We start from the raw sequence: 19,842 nt of genomic DNA, 5'->3' as shown, positions 1-19,842 counted from the left end.
TCTTTTCGCTTCTTTTTTTCACTAATAATAATGAACTAACAAATGGCGATGTCCTGTCTTTTATCACATCGACCAATTTTAATTCATCGATCATATTTTGTCAATTCTTGCCTCTCGTAATAAGATAAAACCAATGAATCACTAACTTTTACTATTAACTATTTTCCTTAATCGCGATTATTGTTCAATATAGGAAAAATCTTCTTGACTTCTTCTCCGTTAAGCTTAGAGTTTATTTTTTTTAGACATATAGATCCGTCGTTCATTTCATGTTGTAACATTTTACGCACGCCTTCTCACCTGCAATGGTGTTCCTTGATTTAATCATTATGGTCTGACCCGACATTTCACTCAATATTTGAGAACAAATATGATTATTCATTCTTCCTTGTCTATTATGACGATGCATCTGATAATCGGATTTTGTTTTCAAAGACCTCCTTCTATGACTATTACCTGATTTGGAACGTTCCCAGTTACTGAGACGTGTTCTAGAAAATTATATGACATAATATACCGTTTATTAGAATAGAGTGTGATTTTATTCACGTTTTATATGACGATTAATCGCAAGTCGTCTTTCTTCTTTAAAACTCATTGTTCTCCTACTTTACTGAGCATGTTCACCTCCGGATTTTTTGTTTATAAATAACCAATTAACAATGATACACTCGCTTTTGCGACGATATACACCTTCATTCTCACTTCTATACCGTCAGTCCATATGTCAATCGTCATTACTCCCAACGTCTGCAAACAGGTATCACTATATTCCACGAAGCAACCAAATCACTTAGCTTCTAGCTAAGTTCTTTCAAACCAAATGATTTTTATCTCATCGTGGACACTGCCTCTTAAATCGACATAATATTTTATTGGCTACCCGTTAATCGTAATATCTTTAAAATATTTTTGATGTGTATATCTCTACCGATACGCATTACTAGTCGATCTTGCGTGCAAGACTGCTCTGTTACGCTCCCTGTTAATTACTGCACGATTTTGCAGTACATCCGTACAAAATATGTCTGTTAGAAGCGCATTTAAAGCAGGTCGGTATATGTTTGGGTCTGAGACAAATATGTGCTGTATGATTGTATGTTTATAAGAGTGACGTTTTAAAAGTGACTGACAATTCGCAGCAGCGTTAGTGTGCTGGCTATTTGCCGATGTTATCCTCGAATAACTCCCCGCATTCCATAAGTCTCCTAAGAGCTCGTTGGGTTTCTTATATCGGCCTAACGGCCCTAGATAATCTTTGGAAGGGAGATTATCAAGGTCGCTAACGATCCACTCGAAGTTTCCCTCATGGTCTCTCATCTTAGCATTATTGCATCTAGATAGCTTTTCATAAAAATATTCGATAATAATAATGATCTGGCTTTCTTCTATAATCTTGCGCCTGTAACCTAACACTCATCACACTTTCGTTTCCTGGAGAATTCCCTCGCACTAAACGTAACTTCTTTCATTAGTATCACGTACGCTCCATGTGAAGTTGTAATCCAAACTGTCCATCCATATTTTTGTTAATCCAGTTAATTCCATTAGCGCGTAATAATAGACTGCTAGATCGTATAAATCTCCATCGATACAAATCTCCATACTCTTTTATCTTCTCGATCCATTCGTTTATAGTAAATTCACTCGTCGCTGGATCGAATTCCGGTGACACTATGCCAGTTTGCAAATGTGTCGTTCCTCTCTATCTTGGTTTCATCAACCATAGTTATTGAAAAAATAAATACACGCATTCCATTTGCAATATCTTCTTGAGAATCTCCTATGGCACAGTTTTCGCTTTCCTTGCCTGTTCACATTTCGCAAAAAACTCAGCACTCGCGTATAATTCCGCTTTACGACTCGACATATTAATAGCATCGATCTTTCTGTCGACTCGAACAACAAAACTCAGAATTTTACCGAGTTTCTTTAAACCACACAGACGAGTCCCATTTCTGATAAAAACTGTGGAAAGTCAAGGTGGATTTAACGATCAAATTATGTACTAAAATTTTATTAAACAAAACTTAATGACAATTTTTTTTTAATATGTCTCATTGTTTGTTTCTAACAATCGTCTCTTCTCGAATTTCTTTCGTTCAGCCAACATCCGCTTTCCCATTCTCTTGTATCCTCTTGAATCCTCTTGTATCCTTTTGTTGTAACTTTCATACGAATTTCTTCAGATCACAAGATGTTACTTTCCTGATTCTTTCTTTCAAATTCACATACACTGGGACTAATCAAACTCTCACACTTACCATTTTAAATACTATTCTGCAGTTGAATAGTAATAATAACGTATAGTCTTAAACAGAACCATAAAAGATAGCGCTGAGAGTTGTACTCCATAGATAGTATGAAAACGAACTCACATGTTTCGATCGTTATCAAAATAATACATGATACATAAGTATATCAACATTTTTAATAAAATAATCGATACAGTCTTGTCTTTAATCGCATATTTATATACATTAACAAAGTAAGTTATTATATCTATTAATTATATTTATTATTCTCTATATTCTATACGCTTTTGTCGTAAAACAAATGTTTGACGCTGCGTCTTATCTAATACGGATTACTAGGAGAAACATGCTACCATCAAAGAAGGATATAAATATGAGAGACTGAAAAGTGTTAGTTTACCTTACCAACACTAATACTCTAACCTACACTAAGCCGATTGTTAGATTACGCGAAGAGAGGTATATAACCTACACAAGCTTATACACTGATACGATAAGCGTATGGCGGGGACACTGTTCTCCTGTAGTTCATATTTTGTCCATACCTGTCGCTGAAGTCACACATGCTTCGAGCGAAAGGTGGTGTGAACAGCCTTAAGGCGTCTTTCTGCCAACTCCTCTTGGCCACCGTTAGCGTCGCTGTCGTCGTCTCTGATTTCGAGTAGTGTCTTAGGCGCTTAAAAGGTTTCTCTACTAGTTCCCCAAGCCGCCATTCGAGTCGCTTTCATCGTTGGTTTATCACAATAGGGTCCTCTTAATTAATTAATTTTTTCTTTGTGTTGATGCACAACTTCCAAGTGTGTAAACGAACTCTAGTCTACATCCAACTTCTAATACCAAATTGTAGAATTCGTGAAAAAAGTTGGACTGTTGAATAGTCTTCTGAATTGGAACTCGAAGCCGGTTCTTCCGCTTTCCGGACGGCTGCTCTAACCATTAGTCTATTCAGACCTTCTGTTCAACATTCTCCACGAATATTTACTTATTAGAAATGAAAGTACTCGTTTTCACAATATACGTTTCTGTGATAATAATAATACTAAAAAACAGAGAATCCCCTTAGTCTTTATTTCCATTTTCTATTCTTTACATCGTATATTTATAACTCTTGGGCTTTCATCGCGGAGGAGAAGTTGAAATTACATAATACTTTCCTCCTCCGCGAAAAATTGTGTCATTATGATTCCGCGAGCAAAAAAGTACAGTTTACAGATGAACGTAATTTTATTCAATTTTTTTCAGAGAAAAACTCGCCCTTAACTATAGATAAGGCTACATGGAACAATGTTCAGCGAGGGGTTTAAACTGCCCATGAAGCGAACATTAATTAAATCGAACAGTTGCTGGATATGGCGGTAGAAAGGGAGAAAGCGAGCGAGGCATCCCTTTGACCAAAGTCTGTTTCTATTGTAAATTAAAGTACTATCTGCGCGTGAGCACTCGAAAATAATTTCACGAATGAGTTTCATACCAACCCTCATGACTGTAATTTTAATATTTATACGTTTCGCGTTCATCGAGATTAATTCATTAATCTTTCATCGTATAGATCGTCTAACAATTATTGCACTTGCTCTTATCTCTGCTTTTGTGAAAGCCCTTTAAGACTTCAAAAAAATCTTTTTATCTCCGATCGATTCAAATTTAATTAGTATTTAGTATACAAGACAAATGAGATACGTGTAATAGTTCGAACATCGTTACAATCACAATACTCAATATTCCCTCGTCATTTTAGCGATTCGCTATCGTATTGTTCCGATCGCTACGCTTGAAGCAATATTCAAGCTTGCTGCTATTAACGCTAATCCATTTTGGTAATACCATGACAAATTATAGCTCGCTAATCCGACCGATTCCTCGCACACAACGAAAGGGAAGCGACTGTGCGCGGACGTTCTCCGAAATACATCGAATTGTCCTGGCGAAGATATCAAAGGGCTTTTCGCGCATTGCTTTTGTGCGTCCATCGATGCGTCCCGCTGGTATTCTACCCACGGCAGAAACGCGTAATGAATAGTTAATTAATGCAATTGTTTCTTACATTCTCGAAACGATGTCATCGATTAACTACGATCATTATCAGTAATATTACAAAGCCGTACTATGGATGGAACAACAACAAAGCGATATTATACGAATTTTATCTCTCCTGCAATAATGTTAACGAGAAATAAAATGTGAATGCAATTAAATCTCTTTTCTATATCGATTTTTTTTTTTTTTTACAATCGACGTTCGTGATCCTTAACGCAAAGTAAGTATTTAACGACAGAGATAAAAGTTGCTTCAAAACGAAGGATGCTTAATTTTTGATTAAAACATAGGAATCGTCGAGTGTTAAGAGAGAATTTGTAAGTTCTCATGAATGTCGCAGAACGTTGGAAAACTCTAGACAGTATAGTGAGAGATAGAGAGAGAAAGAGAAAGAGAGAGAGAGAGAGAGAGAGAGAGAGAGAGAGAGAGAGAGAGAGAGAGTGAGAGAACACATTCCCTCTGGGAAAGTTACGTTCTCTTTTTTTTGTCAGAGTTTGGAGGCCAAAGTCTGGAACAGCAACGCCAACCACTCGTGTTCCTCGTGTTCCTTTCTTTTTGTTCGTCGGAGGTTCGGCCTCTGTCGGCCGCAACCTCGACCAGCACATTTAATCAACTCTCGTTACGGTCTAATGGCTTAATACCGCGAGTAGCTTTGTCCACAGGCCGCGACTTTCCTCCGAGCCGAGTTAATTCGAATTTAAACCACCGTACTTGCTTGACGACATCCTCGCTTGATGATTACACGCTCGAGCTTTATAGCATCAATTCAAGGTTCCATAGCAACTTTATACCACATTGTTGAAAAATACTCGCTTTGATTTCTATAGATGTATTTATGCGTTAAAGTGGCAATACGATGTCATATCGATTTGTTGATTCTTCAAAATGTAGATGTAATACATAGTAGGTATATATATATATATATATATATATATATATATATATATATATATATATGTGTGTGTATAATATATTATAAATAAATTCATATCTCTTATCTATTGCTACTCATCCACCGGATAAATTTTGTGATGAAAATTCCGCTTAACACTCTTCTTCAATTCCAGCATGTCAAAGACGTTTAAGTAAAGCGAGTTATAAACTTGCCATTATTAGGAAAGTTACGCCTACACGCTATACGTTGACCTAGATCGTCGACGATATAGCTGAAGTATCGCCGGTAAATAACGTCACGAGTAAGTACCTTACTCGTTGTTTCAGTTCTCTCTTTCTCTCTCTCTCTCTCTCTCTCTCTCTCTCTCTTAAGGAAACAAACGCATTCTTAACTTCTCCTGGTGATTTAAACAAATCACAAATTATCCACAATTAATGATTGATCAATATGACGATCTCCGTTTCAGTGTTACCAACCAATATTACCAGAAATGCGAATGTTTGTTCTTACTGTGGAGAAATAGCATGATTAATCGATTCAATGATCAATGACAAATCGTTGTCGTCCCACGAACACAAATTCAATTTTCTCAGTGAGCATACAACCCTTCTTCTATTGTCTGCAACAATCGTTAGATCCTCCTTTGATTTGTAACAGTCCTTCTGGAAGCTTCGATCAGGATTTGGTATCTAGATTGCAGAAACGGATAGGATTCTATCGTTTTCCTCCTGATGCAGCGCCTATCAATATTGACTTGGACGATTAATATCCAGTTCGGAGAAACCCGTCAGACGTAACATCGTTTCCTCGAATCGGTAATAAGATATCGTTTCTTGATTCATAGATCATACAGAGTATTTCAAATAACGACGTCGAAGCAATTTGTTATCGGTTCCCGGTGTTCGTAAAAAATAAATAGTTTCGCTTCGAAACAAATTTTTAACGATCGTACCAACGATATAATTCTTTTCCAAAAGTGCTCTATATCTGAGGGATTCAAACGTAGAAGTAGAGGTAATCAAGACCGATTAGGAAAGTTAGAGCGTTATCGGTGTAGGAAGCGGAAACGATTCCCGAAGCTCTCGTACCTACGTGTGCATTCGGTATACTTCGTGATGGAGAGAGAGAGAGAGAGAGAGAAAGGGGGAAGAGAGAGAGAGAGAGAGAGAGAGAGAGAGAGAGAGAGAGAGAGAGTGAGAGACAGGAAGAGAAAGGACAAAGAGACCAACGAATATCCGTATCCTCGGTTGTATGGCAATATCGCGGTAAGCCCGAAGTAAATATGTACCGAACACACCTCTCCTGTTTTAGCCGGTAGCCCACTGGCAGGAAAGCGGAGACAGTAGCCCCCTATGGTAGCTGTTATATTATAGCCTCTATGACCGGCAACGCGACTCGATATCATGCTAGTAAATGTAGTCTGGACGAATCGGGACTATCTATATATATACTATACCATCTAAAACATATATACATATGATATGTATGTGTGTATAAGTATAAGCGCGCGCGCGTACATATATGTATATGTATCTATATACCTGTACTATCGGTTGTGCGACCATAGCGCAGGTTATAACCAGTCCTGTACAGGTCCCACGGGAACTCACCAACGGTAAATATGGATGCGAGAGCCCCAATGTCGTTATACGAAACGCTAAGGTCTCGTTAGAAGCGTTTGCACACGCGTACGCGCTCATCCTCCGGAAGAAATCGCTTCGGACGTCCTTTCGATGAACGAGAATTTCATTTTTATTACGTTTATCAATATTCTTGAATCAAAATGGCAGTATAAGCAGATGAAGATACATATGTATGCGTAAATGAAGAGATGGAGCAAAGAGAGAACTTTTGAAAAATTTCCAAAGGAGTATCACGTTTTAGGACGAGCAAACGAGCGAGATAGGACGAAAATAAATCGATTGTTAAACGACAAAGAAACTTGACGTAGAGTTAACGAGATTACCGAGAACGACGTTCTTTAGTGACGCGCGAGATCATTAAAATAGGGTTTCCGGGTCGCCATTACGTTACTGTTCTACGTTCTACAACAACGCCGAAGACGACATTACGAGCGCGACGTGTTTCATCGCGCGTATTGTTACTACGTTCTTTTGAATGAATTACCGTGCATGAATGATGCAAAGGGGAAAACCAAACTTGGGAGGAAAACGAACGGAAGCTTAAGAACAGAATCCTTTTCATAGGGAATGCTGCTCGTTATTCTTGGATTAATTTTAGAGAATTAATAATAGAGAATTCGCCTACGATCGTTACGATGAAAAATATACCAAGGAATTCCATAATATATATTTACCTAGACAGATAGATGGATAGATAGATAAATAGATAGACAAATAGATAGATAGATTAGATAGATAGATAGATAGATAGATAGATAGATAGATAGATAGATAGATAGATAGATAGATACTTCCTCGGTAGACACATTGGCAGTAAAAGAAGATTTGCCCTAAAAGAAGGTTCTATCGTTTCTCTTAAATTTCTACCAAGGTGGAAAAGTGTTTCGCGTAGGAAAATAAAATTCAAAGGTCTGAGAAACGAGGAAGAAGAAGAAGGAAAAAGAGAAGGAGAGAAAGAGGAAAAGAGCGATCGCGATCGAAAATCGTTTTCGGTACCTTATTACTTCTTCGGCGGATTGGATATTCGAGAGTACGACGAAGTACGGTACAAGGAACGATTTACAATTACAAAGTCGATGCAAAATGCATCGGTGCGGTCGTAGAGACACGTTTAAGGCGTTGGTGGGAAACGAACGGGTGCACGTTCCTCGGCCTTTGATCTTTTTCAGTTGACCCCGACGAACTAGCGTCAGGATCGACGGTAAAAGGACGCCGTCGCGTCGGATACACGGGTCACTTGTTCGCTGCCTTTATCTCTCTTCAGGGAACGCACCCGAACGTGGACTAGACGCGCGAACTCCCGTTAAATTGCGCCCTTTGTCGGATCCCTTTATTACTTTCGATCTACCACAAGAGGAACGTGGGTTACGCTTCCGGTACGATTTCTTCCAAGTAATTCGTTCGAGACCACGTGAACGATATTAAGAAATCTCTTCTCGTTATACAGGATGTTTCTTTGATATCGAAAATAAATGATATTCTTTTCGAATTTCAAATCCTATGAAATATGATTAATTTGAATCATACGAACTATTCGAATTGAACTATTCGAACAACTTTGTTATTGTATAGGAATACGAGATTTACAAATATATGATTAATTTTAAACGTTTAGCATTATTTCGGTAAGATGATGACCTATGTGAGAAACAAGGAATCAACTTTCTAATCTTCCGTAATAGGGATAGAAATAAAATAAGAAGAGATACTTACGTAAGGAAGATCGTAAATTTGTATTTTCCTCTCGAGCAGAACGAAGGCAAGAAAGTTGAAGGTGAAGGAGGGAAATTAGTGGCTCGACCGCGCGTAAAACGTAAACGGCTTTAACGAAGAACGAGAGCGAGTTCGTGCGCGCACATAGTCGTCGGGGTTTAAGCTTCGCGTTTTGCGTCTCTCTCTCTCTCTCTCCCTCTCTCTCTCTCTCTCTCTCTCTCTTTCTTGTTCCCCTTGAAAGCACAGAGATTCATCCACAGCTTCTCCGCGAGATTCTCGGCTAGCGATGCACATTCTGAGCATCGAACTTCACCGCCTCCTCTTTTACGAAAAGTAGAAACCGACGATGAAAACGACGCCTGTGATTATAGTGGTGGTGGTAGTGGTTGGTAGTGGTGATGATGATAGTGGTGGTAGTGATAACGTCGATGCTGGGACTATGTGTTCGACTTGCGCACAGGTAGCCGTTTCTACGTGTCCTACAACCTATTCTTAAGTACGTGACACCAGGATAATGGCCCTAATGTCCCGGGAACTATCGTTGAACCGTGCTTGTTAGAGAACGGCCTTTACAAAATGAGACGCAATCGAGCTAGGATTATAATCGCTATGGCTCTCTTTCTCTCTCTCTCTCTCTCTCTGTCTTTTTCTCTTTCTCTCTCACTTTTGGAAAATTGTGAAGTTTCGTTGGAAAATTATGAAAATCTATAAAATTAAAAATCCTCGAAACCACATTGAAGATCGAGAAATGTTTGTACCCTTTAGTATTGTCCTAATACAATGGACAAGGAAAGATAAGTTTAATTTTCCTGCGATAGCAAATCGAATTCGGTCGAATTCTCTGTTCGACGCATCCTCTAACGAAGTTTCTTAAAGTACGGTCACTAAGTAAGTAGTAACGAGGGGTGTAACAAGTTCAGCTCGATTATTGCGCCGTCATTCTTTACGGATTTACGAGTCGAAGTTCGAATTATTTTACGGCGAGGAACAAGGAAAACGAAAGACGAGGTTAGTTAGATCCGATCCGAAGGGTCGGTAAAAAGAAGAACGGTCTTTTGTAAAAGGCGTAGCTAAAGAGGGAGAACGTAACTAAAGAGAATGAGATAGAGAGATAGAGAAAGAGAGAGAAAGAGAGAGAAAAAGAGAGAGAGAGAGAGAGAGAGAGAGAGATAAAGAACGAAGCTACGAAAAGGGCAAACGATTGTCCCGCGTAGGAAAACGGCCAAAACTTCCCCCCCCCCCCCTCCCTATGGTTGGACTCGCGGCAGTTTAAGTTTCCAGTTTCGAAGTTATAACGAGAATTGCTCTCTCCGCAAAGTTTTCTACATAAGTTTCGAATGTACATACCCCACTTCGTCTCTCTGTCTCTCTTCAATTCCTTTTCCCTTTCTACTTATTTCTTTCTCACTCTCACCTGGTTCGCTCCGAGAAAAAAGGAAAAGAAAAAGAATATAAAATCCGATAGAGGAGAACACGCGGACACTTTCTTCGTCCCGCTTCTATATTTATGCTCCGGTGCTAGCACAAAATTGTTCGCGTACTCGCACCGTTCAAGCCACGATCCATGTGTATATCCAGACCACAGGCATTTTTTTTAAAACGCAGAATATACGCTGGTATGTTCCCTCGTTCCTCGAACTCAACGTTGTTTCGGTCTCATCGTATTCCATCCTACGGAGCGCAGGTATTCGCACGTTGAAAATAAAACACTGGCATATTTCAAACTTATTGCCTTTCGCGGCAGATATTTCGCGCGGCACCTTTATTGCGCCTAGTTCCATTTTTTTCCGGTTTATGATATTACCATGCCTTTGTTACACGTATTTCGATGTCTCCCAGTATCGAAGATTTTCGAAAAATCTTCGTTTCTATGTTAACTCACAAGATTCTAGCAATTCCGAGAACGAACATTTCTTGCTTCGCGAAAAATCGAAAGTCTGAAAACGGATCCAATTCTGACTCGTACGCGTACGAGCTTACACTCGATACGAACGTTTGATATCGAACAAGGAATCATCTCGATCAATGATTCTTAATCATCGGGTTTCACTGAAACCCTTTCGGAGGAAACGCGATTCCCAGACAGAGCTTCCTCTCGTGGCGAAAGTCCAAAGACTTCGTAACAAGCTGCAACTTCGGTAAATCTCTTTTGGCATGAAATTCTCTGAAAGCGGTCGCAAGAGCGTCATCGAGTCGAGAGAAGGAGGAGGAGGAGGAAGAAACTAAAGACGGAAGGAAGAAAGAGCGAGAGAGGGATAGAGGGAAGAGGAAGAAGGATGGAAAAGATATTTCTTCGGGATCCCATCGAGACTTTTAAAGGATACACGATGCGAGGCCAATAGGAAGAGGCTCTTGAAAACTTGCCCTTGGCGATGCCGATGCGAGGGGTAACAAAACAGAAAGAAAGAAAGAAAGGAGGAAGGAAGGAAGGATGAAAGAAAGAAAGAAAGAACGAGAGAGATAGACAGAGAAGAGGAGATGGCTGAGAGAAAGTTATGAAAATCCAGGATTTATCGTGGCAAATACTAGAACCAGGTCGGCACTGGTTCGACTCTGACAAATCGTCCGGAAGTTAACGCTCGATCGTCTTCGGATTTCTTCCACGAGGGAAGATTCCTTGCCGAGACCTCGACATCCGACCGCGTCCGCTCACGCTAGACTTTTAACCTTTTCGTAACGGCGATCTTTTCTTTGGCGCGGTTTTTCTCTTTTATCTCTTCGGCACGAATATAGCTATTGGATTCTATATTTTCCATCGATTCTGATCTCGAAACGATGCTGAACGGAACATTTGAAAATTCTTTGGAAAGTACTGCCGGCGAGTGCACTAATAGAGTTAAGAATGTTCGAAAACAGAACGATAAATTTCGACCGACTTAAAAAAGTGCGTTGTCGTCGTAAAGTCGGATGGGGAAAATCGTCGAAGGGATAAGGGATTTTCGGTCGGGTCGTTATAAAAGCACGGATTAGCGCGAGAGGAGCCATCGAAATAATTCTGTATTAGTTCGCACGCGCACATGCCATGGAATCGCGACTAATCTGCTCGGCGCCATACGCGAACGAACAAGGTAGCTTCACCGTGCAGCGAGGTAGCTTGGTCGCGAGTACGACGCTTCGAAAGCGAGAAAATTAATGGCGATCCTAAAAATACGAGGGGAAGGTCCTCATTATAATAAATTCAAGGGGTACGTTCTAAGCGGGAAGCACTCGGATTTATGAAGCGAATATAAGCCAATTATTTATTATGGCTCCCCGGCCCTGATACTCCGATACTCGGTAGTAATAGTCGGTTACTTTCGAGCTTCTCGAATTTTTCGAAGAGAGAGAGACTCTCACCTGCGGCAGCCGCCCCTAGCCTCAGGACCGCGTCGCCTTGAAGGGAGATGGAGAGGGTGGCGGTATCCTCGAGACGAGCGAGCACTTCCTCTGGTATGTCCTCCGGTTCGCGGAGGCGGAGGGTGACTTCGCCTCCGCCTCCACCAGCCTGGCCGCTACCACCGCCGGGACTCGTTAACGCCGAGTACATGAACACGGACCCGTATCCATGTAAAGATTGCAGTGGCAGCCTAACGCCGCCCACCTCTCCGACCGGACCCTGAAACACACATACAAACCTCTCCGTCACTTCAATCTTCCCCACCGAACTCTGTCTTCTCTCTTCCTTTCTTTTTTTTGCTTTTCGATAAACTTCGACTCGAGGGACGCAAAGAAAAGAAAGAAGAAGAAAGAAGGAAGGAAAACGCCCGTCGAAATCGATCCAAAGACGCGTCATATTAAATTTAGGAGCGCGCTTTTTCCTCGGTCAGTGCTATTCCCCCGGGTATGAGAAAGGGGGAAAATAAGAGAGAGAGACAGAGAGAGAGAGAGAGAGAACAGGGGAGAGAGCGGTATCGCTCCCCTTTTCGACCGTCGCTCCTTCCCCGGCCCTTTCCCATTTCCCGGCATATTCACCCTCGAACGTTCCTTTACGAGCGGAAATATTTTGCCAATTTCGCTGTCCATGCAAATTTCAATTCACGAACGTCAATATTTGCTGAATCGGGAGGAAAAAGGATTCCGATGTACCGGCACTTTTATCCCGCTGACAAGCGCTGCGTTTGCCTGACTTTCCTAAGTAGATTCTTTCTTCCGTTCTCTTTATTATAAAAGAGAAGACTCATTTCAGAAAAATGGAATTTATCGGTTTCGCGAGTCAATTCTTTTGGGAGAAAAAGAGAAAACGAGTTTTCTTTCTGATAGGTGTTGATAATAATAAGTTTCTTTATTACGCTACTCGATTAAATTCGATACGTCGAAAAGTCATCGTTTACGAATACTCGCAAAGTCATCGCTTAACGTTTATCGTATAGAAATTAATCGCTGAGAGAAACGATAAATATCTTTATGACGTATGACCGGAAAAAATCGATGGATTTTCAAGGATGGAGATCGCAAATTCGATAAATTTTGTATATTTCGAGTTTGCAAGAGCGCACTGATGAAACTAGTGAAGTAATATCTCATCCATATAGGCGCATAAATAGTGATAAAGAAAAACGGAAGATACTGATTCATCCAAGCACGGAATATTTTAATGGCCGTGGCACTTAGAACCGGACATTGAGTTTTCGAAAACCAAAGCGCATCCGTGCTCTCCATTATTTACGTAAATTGATTCGTACGACCGACTATTTCCGCGTCACGTATTCGCAGACTGCATCGTAGTGGAAGAGAACGGAAGGGAACGGAAGGACATCTAGCTACGCGAGCCGAGAGTCCTGCGCCACGATGAGAGTAATTTATTTTAATGGTCATTTTCGTAATGGCTCTTTGAACATGGCGCATGACCACCTCTGAATAAACCACGTATACTGTCCTCCTCTCTCTCCCCTCTCTCTCTCCCTCTCTCTCCCTCCCTCCCTCTCTCTCTCTCTCTCTTTCTCTTTCTATCTCTATCTCCTTGTCTCTTTCTCTCTTTCTTTTTGCGCGCAACGCACAACTCTACGAGAGAATGCACGATAACAGTACCATTCACGAAATAACACCTGCTACCGGAAACAATGGCCCGTGTTTCTGTGCTCTTCCTCTTTCCAGTCGACGGTCGAGCGCATGGGTAAACCCTACTCTCTTTTTCCTTCTTTTGTTGCGCTACCATTTCGCGGTATTGTCCTATATAATTGTGGACTCGACCACTTTGTCCGGACCATGCCAAGAGAGTACCATTTTCAGAATCTTCAGACCGTCTCGCAAAAAGATCTCCGTCTTTCCGTCTTCTCTTTCGTTTAGAATACAACATCCGAAGTATAAGGAGTCTACCACTATCACTATTCTACTGCTACTACACCACTGCTACTGCTGCTGCTACTACTACACTACTACTACTGCTGCTACTACTAAACTGCTATAACTACTACTACCACTACTACTCCGAACGTATCCATGTGTTGTCTTACGAAAAGTTTTCGTTCAAGTTGCACGATGTCTCTTTTTCAAGAAGCAAGATCAAGCACTCGGTTATTCTTCTCGAATTTCTAATTTGACCGCGACAAAAGAGGAATAAAAATTTCTCGAAAGTCACGACAGTACGTACTTACATCATGCCGCAAGCATTCTTCAAGCGCATTCCAGAAAGCCTGATCAAGGACGAAAATCCTTGATGGTCGATAAGATAAAGCCTCGCAGCTTGAAAGCGTCAACCAATCGAGAAGGACTTGATAAATGCCAGAAATCTACGAGCTTCAGCTTAACGTAACTTTTTCCCCACGAGTTTCAAAGAATGCTCGTTTATCCGGGTCCTTATAATCCTCTCGTCGATACTTTTATTATCCGTCTCTCAACGGATAGAAAAAGCACGATTATGAAAGAAAAACGTCTCTCCTCCAAACAAAGATATACAACCGCAAGAAAGGAACCAACGAACGTCGAATATTACCCCAATTTTCTATGGCGAGTATCCGGGATATTAATCAGTATCCTTCGATTTAAAATTTTCAATAAACAGAACGACGATGGTCTGTTATTCTTTGCCAAAGAAGAAATTTGTTTCAATCGTCCTAGTTTCGGTGTCGAGCCCTTCGACAGGAAGAGAATTTTCTTCCTTGGCTCGTAAGACGCTTTTACGATCGAGGCCTCTATCGCTAATAATTAAAAGACTAATCATGCAAAATTATCGAAAATTAAAAGAACAAAATAGTAAAATAAATCGCGAAGATCGATAGTTTTTACGGAAAAATATCGATAAAATAGAGAATAAGAGGCGAACAGTTTTGTTAACGGAAACACAAATGACAAGCGTCGGGCATAACGATGTTTAGAAGGTGGAAATAGAACGTTGTTGTTAAAGGGAAGAATAGAAAGAGAAGAAAGAGAATGTAAAGGATGACGGGTGGTAGAACACGCAAAGGGATTTTGCCGTTGCTCAGTTCTCTTTGTATAGGTATTTGACGCATACTCGACGGTTGCTCGTCACTGGGCATTACGCTAGTTGCTCTTGCAAATATCATCCCTACATCCTGTCTGCCTTTCGTGCCTTTTACGGGCTCTCCGGGCAGTACGCGTACTTCCTCTTCCGTCGGTCAACATCCATGATCATGTTTTCATCTCCCTTTTCTAATGTACCTTTTTTTTATTACATATATATTTTCTTTAATATTTGCTTTAGCAACGGTGCACATTAACCAACGCGGAGCTCCGTTCAAAATTCTTTTTCTCGTTCAAACTTTTATTATGGAAACATCTACCTTCTCTAGCTTATCCAACGATCGTACACAAGACCTTATATACTTATATACCGACGTACGTATGTAACCAGTAAAACGCAGAAAGTCCACGGTTTACCATATTACGCGGGCTATCTCCACTAGCTGGAAAGAAGAAACGTGTAAGTAAGGGAAACGAGCTCGCTCGACCGCATAATGAAGTCGATGCAATCAAGATGTATTCTTTCCTCGTTTCTTTTCTCCGCTTTTAATTAAACAAACAAGTCCGATAATAGAGATCACGTAAAATGAAGGGTGCTGCTTTTTCTCTCGCATTTATTTCGTTGTACTTCAAAAACGTAACCATGTATAAAGTAAGTCCTATTTCAAAGACGATAAAGTACGATAGATGGCTACAATCGTATCGTACGATAATAACGATAAGAAAAATGTATGGGTCTGGAGGAATATAAGGGACAGCAATCATGGAATGAGAGGAACAAAGAGAAAAGACGAGTATCGTTGATGAAAAGAGAAAGATGATAACTGTGCAATCGTATCACGACGATAAAACTTTTGCAAAGCCTATAAAACGCGTGTGGGGGTGCACGTGCAGCCATCGAGGAAAAAGCCGTCGTCCTCGCGCGAATGTCGGCTGATGAATTATTGTTGCAAAAGCGGACTGTAGATTTGCTCAAAAGCACTGGCGAACGCTGCTTTTCGAATCGTGCCGAACGCATTGTTTACAGGATACCTGGATACCATTGTTCGCATTAGTCCGCTTATATATATGCGTCTAGGTATGATGCGTTCTACGTATGTATCATATGCATATCCGTAACACACACTCCTGCCGTTTTCTTCTTCCTTCCTCGCAAATTTGTTTGACACGTTCAAAAACGCTCTCTTTGCTTATTGAAAATGAAAATAGCGAACAAATTCAAGAGGGAATGTATACGTAGTTAGCAGTGACTTAATACCGGTATTTTTTTGAATATTGCTGTTTTACCTAGTAACTTAAAACCGGTATTTTTTGAATACCCTTACTTTTTCAAGCGTTATTACAAAAACTGAAATAATACCGAAACCGATATATTACCAAAAAACTGAAATAAATACTGGTATTTTCTTCAGTTTTTTTTTTTATCGCAGATATGGTAGGTCGAGATTAGAAAATGTTTTTCTTTCTTGATAATTAAAAACAATAAAAATATATTTAACAACAATCGATTTATAAATTTATATTTTCGTTAATACTAATTGTAAGTATTAATATATCTTTGAGGATATCAATAGATAAATTATATTTTAATAGTATAATAACAATAGTATTTTAAAGATGAAAACGATCTTTCGATATTAACTTGTGTTAAAGCAACTTTAGTTAGCAAAATACATTCTGGAAAACTTCTTGTCCTTCATTTCAAAATTTTTTAATATTTTCTTTAGATCACACTCGCAGCAGACTGAGAGTAAAGAACAACCCCTAGTGACAATGGCAAATGAAAGTTTTTGGTGACCAAATATTTTATGATAATAAAATCCGTCATTGCGTGATGGATTAGAAAAAAATCCAGAATTCTTTTATCATAAAATGAGAAGGTTTGTCAAGGATTCGGCAAATACAATTTATCGAGTCTTCAAAAAATATATACACACGTCGTAAAACAATATTACTAAATAAATAGTTGTGCCATAAAACATTTGGATCTTCGATATTAATCATTAGCAGTATGCTTAAACTCTAACAAACAGTATACTAATGATAGTATATTAATAATTCAAAAAAAAATTAAAACTATCCGACTATTGTAATATCTTACTCTTTTTCATTCGCGATACTGTTAATTACTTTTATTTAGACATTATAACGATGTCGAAACTATATTGTTTCGGTATAATTTCTCTAATACATAATATCGGTAACAAAATAATGACGATTTTAAATCTTTGCTTATATAATGCTTGTAAATTATAATAAAATAAAAAAGAGCAATGTAACGTCATACAGATATTCTTATATTTCGGTTTCTATAACGAAGATAAAATCGAAAAATACCTGTATAATATCGGTATTCTTTGTTTCATTAAAAATCCTTGGTAGCTAGAATTTCTCAGACGCAATAATCAATAAATATGAAACTGCTTTTTCTGAAGAAAGAGAGAGACAGAGAGAGAGAGAGAGAGAGAAAAGAGGACAAAAAGCAAAGCATTGGACAGGTTGGATTCGTACGAGAGGGAAGATCGTTCGGAATCGATTAAAAATTTGACTCGGAATCGTGCACACCCTCGTTCAAGCTACATTCACCCTCCGAGCTAGCAAGCGAGCTTGGAAACCCCATGGGAAACGCGTAATTACGACACTGTCTCCCATTTTATCCGATGCCCGCATCGAACGGGAAAGAAACGGTTCTCCCTTCGTTTCTCTGTACCTTCTCCGATCCTTCTCTCACTATTCTCTCGATTTCGCTCTCATTTATTATCTTTGACGATTAATCGACTGATCGTCGTCGACTCGAATCGTCGTCATCGAATGAATATGCAAATTTACTACATTCGCGTTATTATTTTATTTTTTTTCCCGTTCGACGATCACAAACTCGACCTACGAATCAGTGTATCGTCTTTAATTAGCCGCGAGAGACACGTATATTACCAGAGACGAACTAAATAATCGCATTATCTCCACGTGTAAATCTCGATCTTTCTCGTGGAAACGCGCGTGCGCGCTTAAAATACGAACGAGGAACAAGAATTATGGCTGTTGTTTATACAACTAATTCCATTTCGCGTAAATTATAATTGCAAAGTGATAGGAGAACGCGATCACGTATGAATCTCTATGTTACTGACCAAATTTAAGTATTAATACATTACATGTATGTATAAGTGAGAATGAGAGACTAGCGGCGCTCAAGCGTTCCTTTCTATGTTTCTCTCTTTCTCTCTCTCTCTCTATCTCTCTCTCCATGTCTCTTCTCACTCTCTTCCACAAATTATGCAAAAGGGCTAAACCGAGAGTTGGTTCGGCTTCGTTAACGAGCAAAATCAGCATGAACGGTGAACGGTCTAGTAAATTTTCCCTTTGTCGGAATCAGGTAGAGCTTAGATCACTAAAGGCCGAATTTAGAATTCGAACATAATATTTACGGGAACAAGGTATCGTACGTATGTACTTTTACAACAATACATTCGTTTCCATTAGAAACTTCTGTAAAAACCTTTGTCAGGCCTCGGTACTGGATGACTTTTAAAGCGCTTCGTTTTAAAGTTAGGTATACTCGAAATGCTGCATTGTTTCCTTGTCTAACTAATGTTGTGTTGTATTTAAAAACAATAATACCGTTCTGATTCAAAAGTATCCGCCTCGTAAGTATTCACGTTGAATCGGATTATATAGAAAGTTCGCTCGGCCCATTTCCGCGATAGTCGTTAAAATCACGCGATCGACCGAAAGAAAGAAACTCCGAATACGACATGAATATAAAACGTACACACACATATACATATAGGTAAGAATGTAACGTAATCGTGTAATACGGATAATATGGTAAGTACCTATTAATTATAAACCACGTCTTCTTCTATTCGACTTTACAATGGAATCGATGGAAAAGGACGATTAACGAAGTAGAAAAGTTCAGAATTTTATGCGGTTTATTTTCTGTATCACTTATTCGATCGAAAGGTACATTTTCCTGAAGGTCGGTTTAATTAAATAACGTTTCTATTTTCGTATAATTCCGTGGAAATCGATGATAATTACGAAAGGGGAAGAAAATAAAGTCAACTCGAGTAAATATATGTATATCATTTTTTCAAGTGGCAACAGCAAACGGTCTTTCGTCGTCTCTTGTGGTCGAGCCTCGAAAACGCATTCAAAATGTCAACGCTGTACCATCGTCGTGGTCGAAAACGAAAAAGGAAAAGGAAAAAAAGGAAGGAAGAAAGGGAAAAAAATAAAATAAAAAAAAAAGAAAGAAAAAGAGAAGGAAAAGGAAAAAAAATAAAAGGAAGAATGAAAGAGCGAAGAGAAAAGAAGTGTAAGAAAGAAAATACAGTCGTCCTTATTTCTTTTTTTCACTCTTCTAGGTAAAAAGTTGTCCGTCCTCCATCGAAATAACGCCCAGGCTGCATATAATAAAACGGGTCGCCTTTTATGGAAACGCTTTCCCCCTCGAGCGCTTTTCTTTCATTTCTGACGTAATTACGCGGAGTGTCGTCAGAAGGGGAAGGAAAAGAGAGGAAGGAGGACAGCATAAAAAAGAGGAAAAGAGAGAAAAAGAGAGAGAGAAAGAGAGAGAGAGAGAGAAAGAAAAAGAGGAAGAGAAAGAGAGAGAAAATAAAGGAAAGAGAGAAGAGGAAAGAGAAAGAGAGTGAGAGTAGAACGGCCTTCTAAGACGTACGAGAGCGTACTAACCGTTACTAGGCTCGACCTATTACCTTTCTTTTTTCGATAACCGAGAACCTAAGTTCGGGTGACCTCGTGCGATAACGTAAATACGTTTCGATATACTTCCTCCTCTTACTTTTCCAACGTCTCTGCATCTCTTTCTCCCTCACCCTATTTGGAACTTCCTATACCTTGCAAACTTACTTCTCAATTTCGTTTCAACCTTGCA

The 19,842-nt window shown here is 39.5% G+C and overlaps 1 protein-coding gene across 14 annotated transcripts in view; it reads right to left on the bottom strand.

The window, feature by feature from the left end:
- Positions 1-19,842, bottom strand: part of LOC127062484 (uncharacterized) — a 313,355-nt gene that overhangs the window by 129,084 nt on the left and 164,429 nt on the right. For 11 of the 14 annotated variants that reach the window (XM_050990814.1, XM_050990795.1, XM_050990784.1 and 8 more), the window contains one exon: positions 11,880-12,138. The exons of 2 other annotated variants lie outside the window; for them this stretch is intronic. In XM_050990814.1, the coding sequence (XP_050846771.1) occupies positions 11,880-12,138 (259 nt within the window). Of the gene's footprint in view, positions 1-11,879; positions 12,139-19,842 lie in introns of those variants that run through there. One more of the 14 variants, XM_050990910.1, reaches the window with a different exon arrangement.

This window comes from Vespula vulgaris, chromosome 1, assembly GCF_905475345.1.
Source record: "Vespula vulgaris chromosome 1, iyVesVulg1.1, whole genome shotgun sequence".
In the NCBI taxonomy this organism is placed as follows: domain Eukaryota; kingdom Metazoa; phylum Arthropoda; class Insecta; order Hymenoptera; family Vespidae; genus Vespula; species Vespula vulgaris.
This window is presented reverse-complemented; position numbering and strand designations above follow the sequence as displayed.